General features: G+C 44.8%; 1 protein-coding gene across 2 annotated transcripts; it reads left to right on the top strand.

The window, feature by feature from the left end:
- Nucleotides 1-2,572: 2,572 nt before the first annotated feature.
- On the top strand, nucleotides 2,573-14,220 carry TGIF1 (TGFB induced factor homeobox 1). Of its 2 annotated transcripts, XM_041399213.1 has the most exons (4): nucleotides 2,573-3,395; nucleotides 3,797-5,010; nucleotides 11,610-11,836; nucleotides 13,163-14,220. In XM_041399213.1, exons 2-4 carry the CDS (start codon nucleotides 4,995-4,997, stop codon nucleotides 13,727-13,729), a joined length of 810 nt encoding a protein of 269 aa, XP_041255147.1. In that variant the 5' UTR covers nucleotides 2,573-3,395; nucleotides 3,797-4,994; the 3' UTR covers nucleotides 13,730-14,220. The 2 variants fall into 2 exon arrangements, with proteins under 2 accessions (XP_041255147.1, XP_041255148.1); XM_041399214.1 differs by lacking the exons at nucleotides 2,573-3,395; nucleotides 3,797-5,010 and adding an exon at nucleotides 5,018-6,821.
- Nucleotides 14,221-21,558: the final 7,338 nt, after the last annotated feature.

Raw genomic sequence — 21,558 nt, 5'->3', positions numbered from 1 at the left:
TTTTTTTTATTATGACAAAATTTTGACAGCAAGGTTCTTTTGAATCCTATACTTAGTTCAGTGTTTTTTAACATAATAACTCTGACCAGTGAGAGAGGGAGAGACAGGGGCAGGTAAAGAACAGTGATGGAGTCTGCAGGTATCAAAAATGTATTTGGGGAAAGGGAGATTTATGAATAAGTTCAGTGTGACTTCTGTTACATGAGTGAACAATGCAATGACAAAAGATTCAGCACTGATATGAATATGAAATCATGCAGAAGAGAAACTTCATACAAGCTAGACAATCTCCAAAGCTGGTCGAGCCCCATGCTCAGTATGTAGCAGCAGCCAAAGATAAAGCCTAACATGCTGGATTACATACAAAAATAGATCAGGGAGTAAGTAATATCAAATACATATATATTCTAATTGGAGGCATAACCTTGTTTGAAATACTGCAAGCAGCATAAGCCCCCTTTACTGAAAAACCAAACACTGTAGGATTAAATACACTTGGGAGAAAAACTGGCAACGAGCAAAAGTTGGGAGTAATTCTCATAAGAAAAGAGTGAGAAATTTTCTGTCAAAAGACAGTCATGAGGAAAGATATAAAATAATGAATGGTACCAAAGCAGGAATTTTTGTGCCTTTTTTTTTTTTTTCTCAAAGCACAAGAGGCTATTAAATGAAATAAGTAAGAAAAAAAAAAAAAGCAATGCATTTTTATGTAATTCACAATTCAACATGCTTCTCTGCCACTCAAATGCCATTACAGAATTCTAGTGCTATGAAGATATTAAACTTTTATACCAGTGTAAAGACTATACAGCTGGGTCAGTAATAAACTCTGAAGTTCTATTAAACTATTCCTCCAGTGCTTGTACTGAACTATTAAATATTTGAATGGGACATTTTTGGGGAAATTTTACCTCACATCTGCCTTGCGTAGCCGCTCCTTTCCTGTGATACACTGAAACTACTCAATGTCATGGGCTAGAAAAGGTGAAGGTTAGCTGTGACCTGCAGTAGTGACTCCTGTTTTTCTATGGACAGATTTATTCACCTGTTGTGTTGCTTTACTCTTACTGCCATAGGCGTGACCTGCTTAACTTTGTGCTGCTTAATTCTATTCTGACTACAATTTAATAAGTTTTATCACAAATATTTCAACAGCACCTAAGTGTCAATGGATTTATTTTCATAACAACCTTGCGGGGGAGGGGGTAAAATGCTATCTGGTTAATAAATGGGAAACTGGAATAAAAAGACCAAGATAACAAATGTCCACAAGCCTGATTTGCCTGGGTCCTGATTTCCCAGAGTACTTCCTTTAATAGTTTCTATGCCCGAAACATCGCCTTGGAGACTTCAGCAGTTAGGCAAACACAGTTCAGCGTCTCAAAGCAAAGCACTTGCAAAGTAAGAAACATGCAATGATTTGTGCGAGTTATTTTGCACGCGGCAATGTGACAGGACAGAAACATGTGCGCACCATCACTGGAAACTGATAAATCTATGATGCTGGACAATCATGGAGTAATTAAAAATCCAGCCCCTCCAGTTTAATTTCTCTCCCTTTTTAGAATCCAGTTTTACAAACACAGCATGTCTGTGCAGATGGGTCCAGACAGAGCTGAACTTGTTCTGACTAAACCAAGCTGTTCCAACCTGTTGGCACAGATGCATCTTGATGCACGTGTACACCACTACCTACCCAAGGAGCTGCACAGATGCCAAAGTTGCTCAGCATGAAGCAGTTTGAACTGCTGGTGAGATACAACTCACAGTGCTGATGCAGCTCTATCAGATTAAGTAACTCTAAAAACACAGCCTCACGAACACCCGAAGGGAGAATAAAAACTGCAGAAAGCTACATATTGCCTTCCATACCTTCTACTTCTGCAAGCAGCAGCCAATACTAATACACATGATCATCTTACAGACCACCAGGTTATTTGCTACAAAACTGAGTTGATCAATCCATTAGATTTGAGCTCAGGCAAATCACCTGCCCTCATTTTAGATACAGCCTTGTTTCAGGTGTGTTGAAGTTTTACCGGCAGAGAGAGCTGTGGGGGTTTGCTTCCACTGCACTACTTTTTTTGCAAACTTTAACCCACTACCACCTGGAGCACGTATCAGGAGTCTTTAAGTGGGAAAAAAAAAAGGCAGCCAAAATTTGTGGACAAACCTGAGATACTGCGCCAGGCAACAACTGCAAGGTGAACTTTCACACAAATCCACTTTCAATCTTTCCTGTTGGTCCCAGCTATGGGTATATCCCTACAGACGTCGAAGGAGGAACTTATTTTGAAACAATACCTTTTCATGCATTTTATACCACAGGAGCTAGGAATGAACACCCACTGGTCCATAGCCTTCTCCTACTAGCGAAAAAACTGCCACACAAAGTTGAAATTTATATTTTCCTAGAAAGGCTGTTTCTAAAGGTTTTGAAAAGAAAAAGTAACTTGAGTTCAGTGTGAAAATAATTTTTTTATTTTTTCTCCTTATAGAAATGACCTCGTCAAAGAAGAAAAACCAAACCAAACAAACATTTAAATAAACCTCTAAGAAAAAAAAAAAAAAAAAGGGGGAAAAAATAAGGAAAGAGCTAGTTTCAGAGATCCCACAGATTTGCCTGCAGTCCCAAGGACAATGAACAGGCGTGAGGCGGCTCTGGCGGCAAGGAGAAAGGGAAATCTCTTCGAATCCTTGACGTGTCTTTTGTTAACTTCCCATAATTGCTTTTTTGGCATGACCATTGCCCGGACGCTCGGAACAAGCAGTTCGAAGCGCCAGCCCTCACAGCTGGGAAGCAGGGCTCTTCCACAACAAAAACAAAACAGTAAAAGCCAAAATAAAGCCATACGGCGGCGTGCGCGCACAACCCCCGCCCCTGAGCCACCAAGTCCCTCGGGGGCACGGCTCGGGTGAAAACACCGGCCCCGAGCGAGCCTCGTCCTGCCGGGCTGACACCGCACGGGGCGGCAGCACCGAGCAGCGGCACGGCACCCCCTGGACACCGCCGGGGGCGACGCGGCGGGAATGCGGCGGGAAGGGCGGGCGGAGGGCGCTCGGTCGGCGGGCAATGGCCCGGATCGCGCTGCCGCCGGCGGGACCTCGGACCGCGCCGCACAAGCTCCCGCCTGGCACAGCGCCGTCAGTCAGTCAGTCAGTCAGTCAGTGTGCCGTGCCTCGCTGACCTACAGCCGGACACGCCGCCCAGCAGCCGCCAGCACAAGGGTCACCCATGCCGGGGCGAACGTCCGGCCCCGCAGAGCAGCCGACACCGAGTCCTTGGCTAAGTGACGTGACTCACCAGCTGCCCTCCCCCTCACACATCCCCCTTTCGGCGTACAACAGCTGTTTTATCTCCCGCTGTAATTACGCCACATAAAAATAGTTACAAGGTACTTGGGGAAGGCTTGCTGCTAAAACGCTGTTGCTTCCCTTGTGCAGTGAATGCGGATTTGCGCGGGTGCCCGCGCCGCTGTGGGGGGGTGCAGGGTGGTGGGGAGGGAATGATCCCCGCTCTGCCGTAGGAATCCATTATTTCATCAGCCGTTTCAGGCGCCTGCTGCTCGCCCCCCGCGCCTGCCCGGCCGGGAACAGCCCCGCACGTGCCGGTGCGGGAGTGACACAGACACGCTCCCGTGGAATGAGTGCACGCCCGCGCCCTCACGCCTGCTCCGCGGCCAGGCGGCTTCTTTTCCTTTCCTTTCCACGCTGAAACCTTCAAGCGGCTGGGCGTTCAGCAGTTTTGATTTTTTTATTATTTTTTTTTTTAATCTGATTTTGTCGGGGGCGGCAGGGGTAGCGCCGGGACCCGCCGCCGGGGCCGCCTGTGCCCGGGGAGAGCTCTCCACCTCGCTAGGGAGGCTGCAGCGAGCTGCTGGCGGGTGTCACGTTTCCCATCCCGGAGGAAAAGAAACTGTTGCTGCTGCAGAGCGTGCTCGCCTGACAGCGATGAGTCAAGCTGTGAGACTTCTCTCTTTTACAGCTGCGATCATGTGCCGCAGCAAAATCTACCGGGCTGTTGGGGGGAGGGGGGGTCGAGGGGGAGAAAAACAACCTTTTACGAACTGATGTAAAAATAACCGCAGAAACGGGGCTCGCCTTCCCCGCGGGGGTGGGTGGGGGTGTGTGTGGCCAGCGTCGGCCAGGCGGGGCTCCTTCAGCACCATAGGGGATCAGGGGGAGCAGTCCCCGCCGACCCGCTCGGCAGTCGGGAGGGGGGCGCCGGTCTTTGGAGGGCTCCTTCCCTTCCCCTGCCGTACGGACTCTTCTTTCTTCTCCTCTATTCACGCGAAGGAGTGGGTGGTTCGTCCGGCAGCAACAGGAGGAGGCTAGTCAAGGGCAGCTGTCAAAATCTCCCCCCCACCCCCGCCTCTTCCTTCTCCTCCTTCCAGTTTAATGATCAAACGTCTGCTTGAAGAAAGGCGAGGGAGCGGGAGGCACGGAGAGCTCCCCCCGCCGCTGCTGTTGTGTGTGCATGAGCGAGCGGGTACAGGCGGACACCCCCCCTCTCCGGCCGGTCCCTCCCCTCCCGGGTGTTGAGGCTCTGTCAGACGGGAGGGGAGGGAGGAGAGAGGAGGAGGAGGAGGCAGCCGCCGCCGCCGCTGCGAGTGCCAGTGCAGCGCACGGTTACTCTCCCGTACTCACTGCGGGGAGGTGGGGGAGGGCGGGCGCTGTGTACCTTTCTCTCCCGTGCCTTTCCTCACTTTAACAGGCCGGGGCCAATCGCCAGCAGAAGGGAACAAAGGGAAGGGGGAGGGAAGCCCACCCCGGCCGCACTAGAAAGCCCCCAGGGGAGGCAGAGCCCTGCGGCTCCCGCTGACAGCAGCGCGGCCGGTGACCGGGCGCCTGGCTCCTCGGCAGTGTTTCTTCTTTCTTCATCGACCTTCTCCTCCTCGCTGAGCTTAAAGGGGGAAAGCAGCGTCCGGCGAAGGGAGAGAAACTTGGGTCGGTGCGTGGGGTGTCCGGCGGTCGGCTCGGTCCTCGCGATCAAGATGAAAAGTAAAAAAGGTAGTTGTGATGGGGTGCCGCGACAAAGGGGGGTGCCCCGCGCCCCTAGCCGGGGTGGAAAGGGGAAGGGGGGGCTGTCGCTAAGCTAGCAGGAGTCCCTTTGCCTTCTCGGCCTTTTGTCCTCCGTGCCCCCCCCCACGCCCCCTGGCCTGAATCCCGTGAAAGATTGTAGTGGATGCTCCGCTCCCAGACAAAACATGCGGGGCTGTTGTTTGGAGGCGGCCGCCTCTCTGCGCCGCTGGCTCCCTGTCAAAAACATGTCCAGCCGTTCGCCTCGTGTCCTCCGCCAACTTTTGTTCTCGCCCCCTCCGTGGAGCCTCTTCCCCCTGCCCTCCCGTAAAACACTTTTGAACCCTTTTCCGCACCGAGCCCCACCATCCCCGAGAGGGGGACGAGGGTGCGGGTGGTTTTCCCAACTTGGGGCGAGGAGAGCGGGGCCGTCCGGCAACTCTTTGTTCGCGGGGCCGGCAGCGTGGGGCTTGAGGCGTGGGGGGGCATCGGTGGCAGGGCTTCAAACCCCTCCGCGCCCTCGACCGCCTTGTTTTGCTGAAAGTTGAAGCCTTTTCTATCCCTTTTATCCCTTAAAACAGGGGGACGAAACACAAAGTACAAAAGTTTTGACGCAGGGTTAAAAGGAAAACTTCCCCCCCCCCCCCGCACCATAACCATAATGCTGTTTGAGTTTTCTTTGTGTCCACTTCCAAACAGACAAACTTTACAGTTAGAGGATCGTTACTCATCGCACTCGTGGTGCTTTAAGTGCCCTTAAATTAGCGCTTGGCCACAAAGACGCGGAACGTGCTTTCGGATCTAGCGCTCCTGCGCTGGCTGGGAAGAAGTTCATAGCAAAGCAGTGTCTGTTCAGTTGCGATTTGCCAGTCGGCGGTGTGGCTGAAGGGTGTTTTGCATTCAAAGACCATTAAATGCTCCGAAGTGGAGGGTTAGAGGGGAGCAGTGCGCATGTTCAGTACTCCAGAGTTGTGCTGTTTTCGCCCTACTATGCATTCCTGCGGCTCCGTAGTAAAGCAGCCTCTCATTGTTAGTACCCTTGGAGCAATTAATGCATATGTAGTTCGTGAAATCATTGGGCTGCTGCAGACATGGTGTGTACTAATATGGTTTGTAGCCCTCGTCAGAAGTTTTTTTTTGGACATGCCACTCGGCTAAGAGGAGCGCACACAAAGGGAACTGAGCCACAAAGGCGAAGTTTAAAGAGCAGGCAGGGTGGTGCTGAGGAGCGCAGCGTCCCGCGGGAGCAGAGTGGAGCTCGATCCCAGGCACTGCCGGAGCTGCGCCCCGAGCTCAGCCCCCTGTGCCCAGGGACTGCGCTGGGTTTTAAATGTCTTAGGTAGGTCGAGATTCTTCACCCTGTTGGAAGCAGTTTGTGGTTTGTTTCCCCCCTCCCCTCTTTTATAGTTTCGCTGAATTAATTTAGCCCAGTTATTTTTAGGACATTCCTATGCTGCCTATTTGCACAGCAGTGGTGAGCTGGTTTCCTGTCTGCTGTTGCTTCCATTGTTCAGACTTCTCTCCCCGAGGGCAGCTGCTGGTTGGTGAAATACCAAACTCCCTGCACTTTCAACTGTTGTTCTTGCCACCCCCGAAATAAATGCGTGTGGAAAACGCTGACGTAGTTTCTAGGTATGCATGTGTAGGGCTTTGTGTGTAAGAGTGTGTGTGTGTGTGTAAGCTCTGCTTTGAGGATTGCAAATCCCGGGCTGAAACAATGGAAACAATGAAAGGTGACAGGCGGGAGGGAGAACTTTTGAGAGGGGCCATGGGCCTGGGGTTTGCGTGGCACAAATTAAAAGGTGAAGAGACAAAGGCAGAAACTTTTTAAAAGATGTTAGGGCTAGGGTGCCTTTGTTTTAATAAAGGTTGGGCTTGTACTTATTTGTGACCTCCTGGCACTTGAAGCTCATTCAAGAAGTTTCAAAGAGTGACTTTATTAGAGATTTCTTGCTTGCACTCCTAGAAAAATACCGTTTAGAGAGAAAAAAAAAAGTATAGTACAGCCAAGTCTAGTTGCTTTAGAAGTAATAGAGTGCAAGCTGTAAAGTACAGAGGAAAACAAATAGGCTGGTTCCTCAATTATGAAACTCATTCAGAGGAAAGAGGTGGTGGTTTTTTTTTTTTTTCTGTGGAAATTCCCTTCTGTATCCTTGTAGTTTTTTGGTACTTAACTGAAGTATTTTTGTTGTTTATTTTTAAATTTGCATTGCATTTTGGTTAGATTTCTTGGTTATGTGTGTTGAGTTTAAAATTTTTAAGTGTGTGATGCTGTGTTTTTGTTGATGGTTAGTTTTTTTTTTGTTTGTTTGTTTTGCTTTGTTTTTCTGGGTTTTTTTTTTAAGCTAGCAGACTCTGGATTTAAACCTCAGGATTCTTCTATGGATAGTTTAATTTACAAATAATAAGTCACACGGAACCTACTTGGCTTGTTAATTAGCTGATTTAGAACACAGTCTCGAAAAGGCACAGGCATGTGCTCAAGTTTGTACATGTGAAGAATCTTACTGAACTTGGTTACAACAGGATCGGAGGCTTGGATAGGAACTGGTTCTGTTTATCAGCGCTCGTAAAAAAAAATCTCACTAAAGAAATTCAGAGAACCCTGAGGGGTGGGAGGTTTTCTTTAAGGTGATTTTTGTCCATCCCCTCTCTGGAGGGCAGAGATTGTTCCTTGTGGTATACTTTGTCCTCTTTTGAATAACAATTGGCTTCTGCCACTTCCTCTGTGAAGCTCTTCCTCGACACAATGGGATAGTTGTTTTTTTTGGTGCCTTTTTTTTTCCGCCCCCCTCATAGGCTAAATTTTTCGTTTGCTTAACTTCCATTTCATTTGTATCAGCCTCTGTAAATACTTTGTCCTCCCCCTCAAAGTATTTCAGCATACGTTTTTAAGTGGCAGTGGTTTGTTTTGAAATCAGCTTTAGTCATCACTGTACTTTTACTCAAGTTGTTTCAAGCTGTTAACTAACGTTTGGGTGTTGAGCCCAGACTCCAGATCCTAGGTGTAATCTTCCCTGAGCTGATTACGAGGAGTACCTGTGAAGTCTTTGGCTGTGAAACAATGCAAAAGTGCATTCAATCGTGTATATGACTTCAGCTGGGAAGCCAGGAGGATAAAGTAATTTATAAGGGGATGCTGATCATGTAGTCCTTAGGTCATTAATAGCATAGACTGCTCTTTTAAGTGGCGATGTGGAAATGAAGGAATGGGATTTTGTGTTGTTTCTCAGACCTCTCTGCAAATGAACTTGTGGTGCTTTAATTTTAGTTCTATAAAAGCAGGGTTTTTTTTTGTTTGGATTAAATGTATTTAGGAGGAGACATAAAATAGCCTGGCCATAGCCTGCTTTTAATACAAAATAAATTAGTCGGTCAGCTGGGGCTACTCACCGTGTCCACAGGCCTTTATTCTGGGTGTAAATAACAGTAAGCCAATGGTCCAGTCATGGAGCGTGGCCAGGACCCTTTTCAGTTGGGCCCTGTTATAACAGGAAACCAGCAGCGAATAGGCTGATTACTAACAAGACGGAAAAACAAAGCTGGGTTGTAATCAGCAGGAATGCTTTAATGAAAACAGAGCCTTGACAGCAGCAATGTGGCTCCTGCTCTAGTAAAAAATATCAGCTGGGGTAGTGCGAGATTTCTAGCCATGACTTCCTGTTGCTGCTAGCTCTGTACTGCGCCTGAGAGATCTGCCACGAGTTCAGAGGGCTGATCAGCTATTTAAATGAGCTCATTTAAATGAGCAGAAGTCTGTACTACACTGGGTTTCCTGCTTAACCAAAACCTGCTTTGTGTCACTAACTTACTGTGTCAATTAATATGACACACTAAGGCAGCAGGTCAAAGGGCTGGCTCTGCTGGTGACTCATTTCTTGCTAGGTAGGTTACGGTTAGTCAGATGACAACTTTTACTTTAGCAAAAGATCTTATTTGAAAAGGGAGAAACGTTTTTGTAGTGCTGGCTTGCACATAGTATCTTATCCCATTTTTTTTTTTCCAGCTAAAGGAAAAGCAACATTTCTAGGAGAGGTTTTGCTGGTTTACGTCAAGTTTTCTGAAATTCAGAGAGATGTCCGTGGAGTGTTTTAATTGTGTGGTAGATCCTGGAAAGGTCACTTCAGATTGGGTGGTGTGTACCTGTTGTACTTCTTGTTATGCCTTGTAAATACTGCTTGCAGACCATTAGACATCTAACTTTTTCACAGTAGTTTCTCCTTCCCTCTTGTTTCCAGCCCTTGCTGTTTGCCTCTCCCTCTTTTCCAAGGTCTTGCCTTACTGCCCATTATATTTAAAAACAAACAAAAAACCCAACCCTCTGAAGTGCTGCAACAGTTCTGGTTCCTGACAAACAAGAACAGCGCACTTCAAAACACTGTCTGAATAGCATGGGCTAGTTTTAGCTAGTTTTTAAATTCAATTTAAAAGGGCTGAGCTGCTTTGCAGAGCTGTCCTGTTGTCTCTGCAGGATCTTTGTTCCCAGAAGTGTTCCTCGTGGCTCCAGGAGCCTATGGTGCAAGGCATGGTCTCAGGTCAGGTTGCAAGCATGACAGCACTTTCCATGACAAAGTGGTTTGCTTGGAATCATTGTAAAGCAAACTTTTGACATACTTTCTACATGAATTAAGAAACTGTTTACATAATTTGGAGTTTTATCTTGTGTTGGTTATTTAAATATTGTCCTATTGTTCCTGTTCCATGACTGGATAATTTATGTAGCTAATAATCAGATGAAAAATTTGGTATGTCAGTTTGGTGTTTGTCGGTTACATAAATCAGCAGTTGGGAGAATGAAAACAATACCAAGTAAGTTACTGAAGCAACTATGCCAGACAGATTGCGGATTGATCATCCTGTTGGGAATGCTTGCGTATCAAAACTGTGCATTTCAAGTTGGACAACTTAAAACTAAATTTAAGGATGTTGGAGCTATTCATAAATAGGGGAAGGAAAGAATAATTTACCATGTCAGCTTTGGCTGAAGTTTGGAAGTGTGAGGAAAGGTCCTTCTCTGTTTCTCTCCCTACTCTCCTGCCAAGTATTAAGGAAAACTTGCACATGCATACCTTCTGTCTTTCTTTGTGTGGTGCTGGGGGCTTTGGTAGCTGGCTGGTTGTTTTTTTTTAAAGGGCATTACTTCCTTCTTGCTTCTCACTTCCGTAAGTGCCTTTACTTATGGATATAACATAGTTTTATATAGTTTAATGTTTTCACACGTTCACTTCTGGTTGTTTAGGGCTTACTTTATTTCCTTGAATAGAATTTTTTAATTATGGGTGGTTTCCCACAGAAAAATTTTACTTCTGACATTTAGTTGGCTTTACTATTAAGGTTTTTAGTTTTGGTGTTACAAGTGAGCAAATTTCTTCCTTTCCATCCATCAACCCCCCAATCTAAGTTCAGGAGACAAAAAGATTAAGGGCTTGTTTTCCTTCTATAGTTTCTAAAACTGCTTTAGAAAGCCAGTGTGAGTTCACTTGAAATTAGTATTAATTTGTACTAGCTGAATGTGGGTAGTATCTTATTTGGACTTGTATATAGTTTGTAAGATTCCTAAAATTTCTGGTGAGTTTAAACCATGGTTTTCTTTGTGTTTTATGGAACTAGTGACTCGTGTATCCTACCAAAGGAGTAGAATTGTAGCCTTCCTAGCTATTGAATAGTTCCTCATTTGTTTGATTTACATTCCATAGCTTCATGTTACTAGTAGTGTGGTATACATATATAAAGGGATAATCAGATTGTGAAATCTGTTCCTTCCTTTGTGTTGGAGGGAGAAGGTATGCAGTTAACTGGTAAGTTTGGAGTCCTTATAGTAAGCATAGCACAGAACGCACATTTCCGAGGATAAAAAAATGAGATGAAAACCACAAAGTTGAAAAAATAGGAGAAAAACTAGTACATCTAAATGATCATGGTTCTTTGATACAGAATATAATTAAGTGAGAGTCAATTTCCTGATAAACTGGTGAACTCTTAGGCACCCGATTCTTCCCTTCTTTTGCACTTTTTTCCCTTCGTAAGTGAAAATCTCCTTACAGGTGGTGAGAAACACAATTTTTCCCTTTCTTTTTCTCTTCTTTCATTAATTTTTCTGAATAGATATAATTATTCATTTATAAAATCTACAACCTATCCCTCCCAAGAGACAAGCATCAGGATGTTAAGAAATCATTAAATACCCTATTGCTTGAGTTGGGTCTTGCATGTTGACCTTTTGCTCAGCCACTGGTTAGTTATCCTTGAAAAGAAGTGCTGGATGCATACCATAGCCAGCAAACTTGGACAATATCCTCATTAGATAGAAGCTATCTGATAACGTTCAGCAGATAAAAGGTTGCCAGGGGAACAAGAAAATGAAGGTTTGCAGAGAAGAATTCCTTTAGGAACGGATCATTGGTGCTACTTTTTTGTTAGCTGACAGAAAAGCTACAGCATGACAGGTTAATGCTGCAGGACGGATCTCTCGTACAAGGGCTGTAACAGCAAAGGCAGCTCACGTGATATAAAATGTCTGTGCCGTACAGTGCTGGAGCCAAGTAGTTAACGGATTTAGGAGGCTGATTGTGCTTGTCTTACAATTGTAGGTGTAGTTGCAATATCAGGCAGTGAAACGGAGGATGATGACACTATGGATGTCCCACTGGATCTTTCCTCATCTGCTGGCTCAGGCAAACGGCGGAGACGTGGCAACCTGCCCAAGGAATCTGTGCAGATTCTTCGGGACTGGCTCTATGAGCACCGATACAATGCTTATCCTTCAGAGCAAGAAAAAGCGCTGCTATCCCGACAAACACACCTTTCCACACTACAGGTATTTAAAAAAGTAGTTCTCCGTTCTAAAGGAGCTGTTTTCTGTTTTAAGTCACCTGTGGTCTAGTCATGGATACAAATGTTTACACCGCATGTGAGATTTCCTTTTTTATTGCTACTCTCCTGCTGATGGCACTCATAAGGAGAGATAGAGACTGATTATGTGTTACGATGATCTGTGTTTATTGGGAATAAAATTATTTTTCTGGGAGAACAGACAGTCATGAATAGGAGCATGCATGCTAATTTTTTGCAGAACCGTGCCCCAAAAGACATAAAGTGTCTGTACAAGGTAATTTATTGTGAGAAGAAGGTATTTATTTGTCAACAGAGGTTTTATGGTGATAGATGTGCAGCTTAGCATGTAACTCTTCACTTGTAAAATGGCAACTTGATGCTCGTTCCAGTAGAACATGGACATGTATAATTATGTGTGTGATCACTGCCATTAAAATCAGTGGAACAACCTGTATGAGATAGAGCTACTCAAGGGTGTTAGTGCAGGTATGATGAGGTGTTTGTATGTTTATTTTGGATTCTCATCCTGGGATGCCACTGGCATCTGTGAGATCCCTTGGGCGCAACATTCTCATCTTCTGTGATCATCTTTGGTAGAATAGCTTTTGCCCATTGCTGCATTCCATGTTGTGGGAAGGTGGCTGCATGAGAACTTGGGTAAACCAGGGTTTGGTTTTGGGAGCTGCTAAATGGAGAGCACTCCTGTTGAGTCCTGGGCTTTATTTTTCCATGATAATTCATTAGTGCAAAGTTCATAATTGGCTATAGAGTAAAATTTTCTTAATGCAACATTACAAAGAAGACTTCCTTTATGTAGTAAAGAGAAAAAAGACGTTAAACTATAAACTATCCTGTATTGCCCAGGAAACTGGTTGATATTTAAACAAGGACAAACTTAAGTGAGGTAATTCATGTTATGTCTGTCGACACAGTCAGTTGAACAAGGAAAATCAGTAACTATTTGTGGGAGGAGTGGCTCTCTTCAGAGAGAAAAGGTTTTCCTGTTGTTAATTAACCTAAGCTAGGGAACAATAGCCAATAGGTTAATGTGTCTGCACAGAGTTAAAAGCTAAACTCCTAGTTTGGACTTCAGGTGTCCAGGGGCTTTCTGTAACAGGAGCAGGGAGTTGGTAGCACGGGGACAAGGGAAGGGCCTTTGCCAGGCATGTCAGAACTTGTCAGTAGGTCTCTATTTTGTTGTGCAGTGCAGGAAACTGCTTGGAGGGATTCATTAATCTAACTGTCTGCTCTAGTGGCACATAGTTGGGAATGAATGAAGGTAGAAATTAAGATGTCATTATATTCCCAGGTCTGCAACTGGTTTATCAATGCACGCCGCAGGCTGTTACCTGACATGCTGAGGAAGGATGGCAAAGACCCAAATCAGTTCACTATCTCGCGGCGAGGGACCAAGCTTCCCGAGGGCGGCCTGGTGGAGTCTGCCATCAGCACAAAGAACTACATTCCCCTGCTGGATGAGACTGCCTTCCTTCCTGCTGCCGCGCCGCTCGGCAAAACTGTGTCCTCTCCCAAGGCGGCTTCCCCGGGATCGGTCCTGGCTCGGCCATCAGTGATTTGCCACACGACTGTGACTGCGTTGAAAGATGCCCCTTTCCACTTTTGCCAGCCAGCTGATGTAGGCCAGACCACGGACCTGCAGCAGGGCCCGGCTGGCGGCTTCACAGATAGCCCCCTCTCCTGCCACGAGGACGCATCCAAACTGGGACCTGGTGCAAACACACAGAGTGGGCTCTTTAACACTCCTCCTCCAACACCACCAGACCTTAACCAGGATTTTAGTGGATTTCAGCTTCTGGTGGATGTTGCACTCAAAAGGGCGGCAGAGATGGAGTTGCAGGCAAAACTTATGGCCTAAATCCCCTTCCTTCTCCTTCCCCGTTTTGTTTTACCAGGCAGGGATCTAACAGCTGTGTGGTTATTGCCACCCACACGATATCAAAAGACTTCACTGCGTTATTATTATTTTTTTTTTATTAATCTTATTTGCACAAGGGGATTGCTGAAATGAAGCTTCCTGTCACTGAGATGGTCTTCAGTGGAATACGGTCATTCCAAGAATTACGAACTTAAAGCTACTGTAGAAAGAAAGGATTGTGTGTTTTGTTGGGATTTTTTTAATGTTTTCTTTGTAGATTTTTCATAATGTGAGATGTTTCCCAAGATCATGTGATTTGTTTTGTTTCTTTCAGACTGTGCAATATCTAGTAATGATATAGAGTCTTCTTATCATTCCCATGTGGAACGGAATATACCGACACGCTGTCTAAATTTTCAATTTTTTTAACAATACAAACTTTGGATGATCATGCTTTTTTCCCATAATATAATAAAATATTTTCTTTAAAAGTGATGCATACAGAGTATTTTGTTGAATACAAGCTTTGAAGAAGACATGAATTACCCTTGAAACAAATGGAAGTGAGAAATATTTTTGAACTCATACTGACTTTGTTTGGTTCAGAGAGCCATGAACCAAACTACCAGTTGTTGTTAACCAGATGTTTAAAAGAATGCTGAGAAGTGGGCCAAAAGTACCTGATTGTGTTCTGCTATGTTGAAATTTTTTAAGGTGCCAAAGGGAGCTATGTAGGCAATTCTGAGTAAATTTCAGAGGGAAACCTTGGGCCCCTCTAACAGTTCCAGCTCTTGGCTCCTTGAAATATTTTAGGGCTGGGAAATGTGATGGCCCATGGGAAGATCTGAAGATAAAAGGAAGAGGCCAGAAGAGGGGCTGGGACAAGTGTTCTTTGCAGATCTTTGTGATGCAGCTCCTAGACATGACTGGTGACAAATTTTGATAGGGGAGGGCAAGCGCTTCTAGCCTTTTACTTGGACTAGCAATGACAAGGCTTTTACTCAGTAATTCTAGTAGACTGAAGTAAAGTAGGCTGTATTGCATTGAAATCCGAGTTCTGGGACCCAGGTCTTTTTAAGACACTTTAACAGGTGGTTGGCTAAGTTTTAGAAGAGATCCCTGTGGTATTGGGGTGTATTTTTGCCAACAGAATCTTAAGTTACCTTTCAGAAAAGGACTTTGCTATCAAAATGACTTATTACTGAAAATGGTGAAGACTTGCAACTCACATTTCAACTTACTTGAATGTCAGTCGCCCACCCTTATCCTTCCAGCAACAATGAAATAACAGACCTCCAGGGTAAAAAAATTACTGCTTCTGGCTAATCTTTAAAAACAAACCAGTTGTCTGTTTGGGAGGTTGGGGGAGGGCTTTGAGGAGTAGGAGAGTTGGTGAATTTAAGGATATCTTTATGAGTAGAGAGAAGACTACAATATTCTGACTGCTATACTGTTTTGCTGTGGCCTTTATAATTTTCTAGTGTCAGATACATTTTGTTTGTTCTCTGGAGTGCTCTTTGGAATTTTTCTGATCTTGTGCCTTTCTTGAACCTTCTTGTTTAAAATCAAAATGGCAAACAGTAAACACTGGTTTACTTTTGACTGCTTTGGTAACACAGTCTCCTAATATACTGTATGAATATAGAATTATTTTTTAAAAAATTGGAAATAAAGCTGGAAAATAATTTTGAACATAGAGATGGCTTTATACTCTGTCTTCAAGGCATTGCAGGTGGGTACAGGAAGAGCCTGGTGTAGTGTCTCTGGACACGCTGTACTTGATACTTCTGAGCTATTTTTCCTGGGATACCTATGTTTGTATTGTTTGGTTGGGTTTTTTTAATGACTAATTGTAAAATGGAAGTGTACTTTTTGTCACTGTGAGGTTCATGTTGAGGGAAAAGTTGGTTAATAGACATGGTTTTGTGGAATAGGTGATTTATCTTAAGGGGTGCTACACACCCAAAGTGGAGTGTCATCTTTGATAAAGGTTTGGAAGATGCCTTGTCCTTTCCTGTTCTTGCTGGAAGGAACTTTATTGCAACATTCCTTACACCCATGCTTCATGAATGAAAGAAAGCCTCACAAGTACGTTTGCATTGTTTGATTTGAATTGCTAGACATTTTCCTCTTTTGTTTCCTTTTTTTTCAAAGCAGTTTGCTGGTGTGCTGTGGGGCACTCACATCATTAAATGACATTTTCAGACATCTTTACTCTTCATTACTTTGCCCTTTAAAATAAAAAATGTCAGCAAGTTTAAAAAGAAAAAACTGCTGGTTGAACTGACCAGTTCTGTAATTTCACTAAGGCAGCTGCAATATTGAAAATGAAAATAGAATGAGGAAGAAAGCTGTTGCCATTCAGGTTAACAGTTTTCATTGAAAGTAAAAGCCTGTGATCTCTGCTGTTTTCATTTAATATTACGCCACGCAAAGTGGTATTAGTGTAAATGACCACCAAAGTCCTGCTCGTGTGATGAGCACTGCATTTCCATTTTGCTGACTGACTTACCGTGGGAACTGCACTGGTGACCAATTTTGATTGAGGCTAGTTATATACTTCTTAAATTATGACTTGTGTTAAGGTTACACCTAGAAGTTTGGCTGTAGTCACAAGTCAGATGGCTGTGGCTGAGTAGCACCTGACACCACACCATGTAAAAGCTTTTCCCTAGCCTGAGGTGTTATTTAACTTAGAAGAAGAAAATGACTCCTATTGAGTACCCACTAAAATGTATCAAAAGGGAGTTTCTGCTCCCGTGCAATCTAGCGCTGATAGTTTGGTGCTGGCTATTGACATTTACCTAAACCTGTTTTTTCTGAGCATAAACCTGAAGTAACTTTAGATAAAGTTATCAAAGGTAGGTAGGTATATGTAGGGCATTGGGTGGAGCAAGGATCCTGAACTGAGCAGGAGTCCAAGTAACAAACCAAAGGCTTCAAGTGCTGGCCACAGATCCCTGGCAGAGCAAACAAAAATTTATTTGTGAAACTTATTTTACCACGGAAAAGAAAAAAATAATATAAAGAAGCAGTGAGACAACATGGGTGGTTTTGCTGTTCTTGCAGCAGTGATAAACCTAAATGCAAAGCAGTTTTGTCAGAACCCAGTCTCTGACTGAAAGCACACACTTCGGCTGGAAGCTGAAGGGAAGGCACTGCCGTGTGTTACTGGAGACTGTGTGGCCAGCCAGGGCGTCAGCGAGCTAAGAGGTATGACAAATTCATGCCAGGGAAAACAGCTCTCACGCAGACTTCGTCAACCTTGTTTTCATGGCTTTTGTGTCTTGTAAACAAGTTGTGGCAGCTGCATGTGATAAATCTCTGCGCAAAGCAAAAATAATTACAATAGGGAGGGAATCTTGACCCTGGCGTCGCTGCCTGCGTGCAGGGAGGGGGTGTTGTCTCGCTGCCTGTTGCGGGGGGTGGTTTGCGGTGTCCCACACGTCTCCCAGCCTGTGCCATGAGGTCAGCGTACATGGCTGTAAAACCGTTGGAGCTGCAGCAGCTGGCCCCGTGCTGTGGGGGAGGGAATGGGGCGAGCGGGGCTGGAAGCTGGGCTAACTTCACGGCTGCGCCATCCCGGGCCACGCTGGCTCGGATAACAGCGGGATCCCGCTGCCCGGGCAGGCAGAGCGGGGGGCGTGGGAGAACTTCACTGGAAAAGGGGAAGCAGGAGAAAGTAAGCGGCAACCAGGGAGAGAGGGTGTGTGGTGAGGAATCGGCTTTCCCCTTGGAGATGAGGTAAGGCTGCAGTGGGAAGCCCGGCCCACAGAAGGTGAAGTGCAGCTGGGAGTCCAGGTGCACCGTGACCCTGTTCAGTGTCACTTTCACACCTATGGTATTTAGGCCACTTGCAGTTAACTGTGTCCTGTTTTCATTTGCCATTTTTCTTCAATCACTTACGCAGGGATTTTTGGTAACCCTTGGAGTACTTTACATTCTCTTTAAAACTAATTTAGTTTTTTTTTTTGTTTTGTTTTTTTTTTTTTTTTTTTTTTTTTTTTTTTTTTTTCTTTTTTTTCCTTTCTCTACTTGGCATCTTTCAATTGTCAACTTCTCGCCTGGCTTTTTCCCAGTAGGGATTACTGGCACAAATACAGCTCATATTCACTTTTCAGGACATTACTTGTTTAAAGTCTCCTGTTCACCAACTGCCGGAGTTGTTACATCTCTATCCTGTTTCGCTGGTTCAGCAGGCTCTTCTCCCATGAGTTCCAGCCTTCAGACTGAAGGAGAAGAGATTAGATTAGCCACTCACTCTAGCAAAATGTCACTTAGAGCTGTTGCTGTTCCAGACATGATAATTGCACCCATGTGTGCTGTATGCGGTTCAGTGTCTATTCCAGTCCCTGTCACGACAATGAGTGCCTGGAGTTCTGCACACACAGAAAATCATATAAGTTGGTACTAGCTATGCTACAAAGTAAAATCTCAGGCTGCTTTCTCCATCTGTATTTTGCATGCGCTCCTGCTGACAGCTCAAAGCCATTTTGCTCACCTTTCCCTTTGAAACTGGCTTTATTTGCCTTTAAACTCCTTTTTTTTTCTGAAGCTGAGGTGTCAGGTCTGGGACTACAGCTGGCAGGAATCTCAAGTCCTGCTACACACATTTGCAGAACAGGGTAGCTTTCACCAACAGGTCGACTTCACAGCCCTTTGTAGCTCTGCAGAGCTGTTTCATTGTGCAGCATGAATCACAGTCCCTGAAGCTGATGCAGCCATGAATAAATCGCATCTGCCTCCCAGCTAATCTGTGTTCCACTGGATAGGAGGATTTCTGCCAAATTCCATGTGTTTCTACTGACAAACAAGGTGTTGATCTTTCAGCTGCTTACACAACGTGTAATAAACCTGTAAAAAGGCAGAGATACAGTAGGAGTACTTTGAATTAGTGACTTAACTGGGGGGAGGAGGAGGGGCACAGGTGGCAGATTGTGAGTTGAATGAGTGCAGCTGACAACCATCTAACCCTGTTTATTCTTGGATAGCTTCCCTGGGACCACAGACCAGGGCTGTGGCTGCTTTCTGTAATTGCAGCCTAGGCAGTGCCTGCCCTGGGCACCAAGCCCTATCTCTAGGTGTGTAACAACATGACCCTCTCAGAGTGAAGAACCCTTGTCTAGGCATATATAAACCCTGCACATGGTTTTTTTTATGAGCCTTTCATCACATCATTTAGCTGACATTAAAAGAGGATTGACCTGATGATGGTGAGAGTGGGTCAGTCCCAGAGCTGTGGGTTTTGCAGTAGATATATCTATGTTTGCCTGGCTTCTCTGAGTCTTTCCATCTCTGTAGAGTTGCCACACTGCTGGGGAAGTAGTGACCTGGAGCTCCTCCATCAGTGACATTTCACAAGTTGGCAGGACTTGCCTTCTTTTTGGGAATATTCATTTTTATATATAGTATCACATCATTTAGCTGACATTAAAAGAGGATTGACCTGACGATTGTGAGAGTGGGTCAGTCCCAGAGCTATGGGTTTTGCAGTAGTTTATGCATATATCTATGTTTGCCTGGCTTCTCTTGAGTCTTTCCATCTCTGTAGAGTTGCCACACTGCTGGGGAAATAGTGACCTGGAGCTCCTCCACCGGTGACATTTCACAAGTTTGCAGGACTTGCCTTCTTTTTGGGACTATTCATTTTTATATGTAGTAGTACAGAAATAATTCCCAACTCTGAGGCTTGTAGTTTTACTAGTATGGCTTTCTATAAGTGTACAGAGAATGTTTGATCCTGCCTCTGAAGTCCCTACAGCCTGATAGCTCTGTGGGAAATAATGTGTCACACACTCCACACTTGCTTCTGCTTCCTCTCCAAAACCAAGCAGGGCCTGGGTGGCTTCCATAAGGGATAAACCATTTGGTTTCTTTAACTGATGTGTCCTATCTAGTTTCAGCATAAACCAAGTGTTCTTCCCTATCTCAATTTTTCCTCTGGTGTTCTAGCTCTTTTGCAGGAACACAATTGTTTTTTTTTTGTTGATTGGCAAATAAATTTTAGTGTTTAGCTGGGGCTCTTGGCCTTTAGAAGCCTCTCCTGTAGAAGCTGTTGATGGAGAAGATAGTCTTGATCATAATATGCCATCAGTTTATAGATTTTACCAAGATGGAGTTCTGTGTGTGTGTGTATATGTATGTCTATATCCCATATATATCCTAGTAAGGATACCATATATGTATTGGCCCTAGAATTTATATAAAAAATTAAAGTAATTTGACTGATGTGAGAAGAATGTGATGTTCCCAAGCTTGCTTTTATGAATTCATATAGCTTGTCTTGGAAATTGTTCTGGATAGAAGACACATAACTGATGGTAAGGATCTCAACAGTTTTGTAATTTTCCTGAGTAAGCATTCAGCTGTTTTGCCAGAGCCTGTAATTTCACTTCCTTTTCTAGCCTGCAAAGTTCTGATTGCTTGACCTTGTGTCCAGTGTTTTATTTTGTTTTCTTTTGCACTTCTAGTCTAATTCCTTGCTTGAACTCTCCCTCTATCATTTCTTTGTCTGTTTGACTTGAGAGTGCTTACATAATATCATGCATAGTCCATTTAACTAGGTTAGAGATATTTTGACTAGTTTTGTACTGTTTTGAAAGGCATCTGATATCTGTTACTCCACTACACTAACCACAACAGCAAATCTTGCTCTGATGCACACAGATCAACTTCTGTTTATGATAGAAAGCACATTTTCCCTGTGTAGATAGCTCAGCTTTTTTCTAACTTCTGCTTTCTGTGTTGTGACAGGGGAAAGGCAAAGAAAGAAGCAATTAATAATAAAATCCATTGGGCATTTTCAAAAATGCAGGGATTATTTTTAGTTTTGAGTTAGTGGTGTTGCTGGTTTCAGTGCGCTTTCAGAGTCCTGGCTCTGCTGACATGAACCTTCTCCTGGTGAGGTGTGAAGCAGACATTCCTCTGCTAACCTGAACGAAAAGGTTAGTTCAGGTTATTGTATTAAACACTGCTTAGGCAGTTGCTTCTGTAACTCATTCTTCATGTTTAATTCAGCTGGCTTGCATTCAGCCAAGGTATTTCCAGTGATGTGCTGCCAGCTTTCTCCAAAGGCCTCCTCAAAAGTTTTTCTTCCTTAGCTGGTGATATGTGGAAAAAACCTTCTGTAACTGTCTTGGTTTAGTGTATAGATTTGCATCTGCGAAGCACATACTGTCTGTCGTAAAACAGCCAGTCCCCCTACCTCCCTTCCCCTGCCAAACCTACCTTAACCCCTGCTACTGTGACCATGACACCTGGGACAGAGAGGAATGTCCCAGTCAACCGCTGAAGGGAGAGTGACATCCCTTACCATCTCTTTGAACCCTGGGAGGAGGTGGTGGGAATGCAGACGTACAGGTCTCCCTATGGGAGAGTTCACACTCAGTCCTGCAACGCCTTAGCCCTTCACCTGTGTGTGATCATGGGGTGCTGGTGGTCTTGGGGAGGGCAGTGTGTGAAGCCCAGCTGGGTATTGTGCCCACAGCCAGCACCACTCTCTGAGCTTCCTCTGATGTGGCAGTGTGAGTTTAAATAAGCAGGAGGCATGAAAGGAGGTGTGGGGGACTGTGTCATTTCTCTCATATTTACACTGATAAGCAACAGGTATTTCCGCTGTGAAAAATTTAATTTCCTTTCCTTTTGAAATGCAGTGATGCAGAAGCCCAGGTTTCCTTCCACGGGGTCAGAAGAGCAAGGAGGGCTGCACGGCCCAGCTGATGCCTGTGTTGGCCAGACTCTCCCCATCTGGCAGAAGTGACTCATTGGTGGCATGACCCAGGCGCTGTGAGCCTTGTTGAGCTCAGGGGGAGTTTGACTTCAGATCCTCT

This window comes from Onychostruthus taczanowskii, unplaced genomic scaffold, assembly GCF_017590055.1.
Source record: "Onychostruthus taczanowskii isolate IOZ18803 unplaced genomic scaffold, ASM1759005v1 scaffold16, whole genome shotgun sequence".
NCBI classification, from domain to species: domain Eukaryota; kingdom Metazoa; phylum Chordata; class Aves; order Passeriformes; family Passeridae; genus Onychostruthus; species Onychostruthus taczanowskii.
The sequence above is the reverse complement of the archived record's forward strand: the minus strand, read 5'-3'. Positions and strand labels throughout refer to the sequence as shown.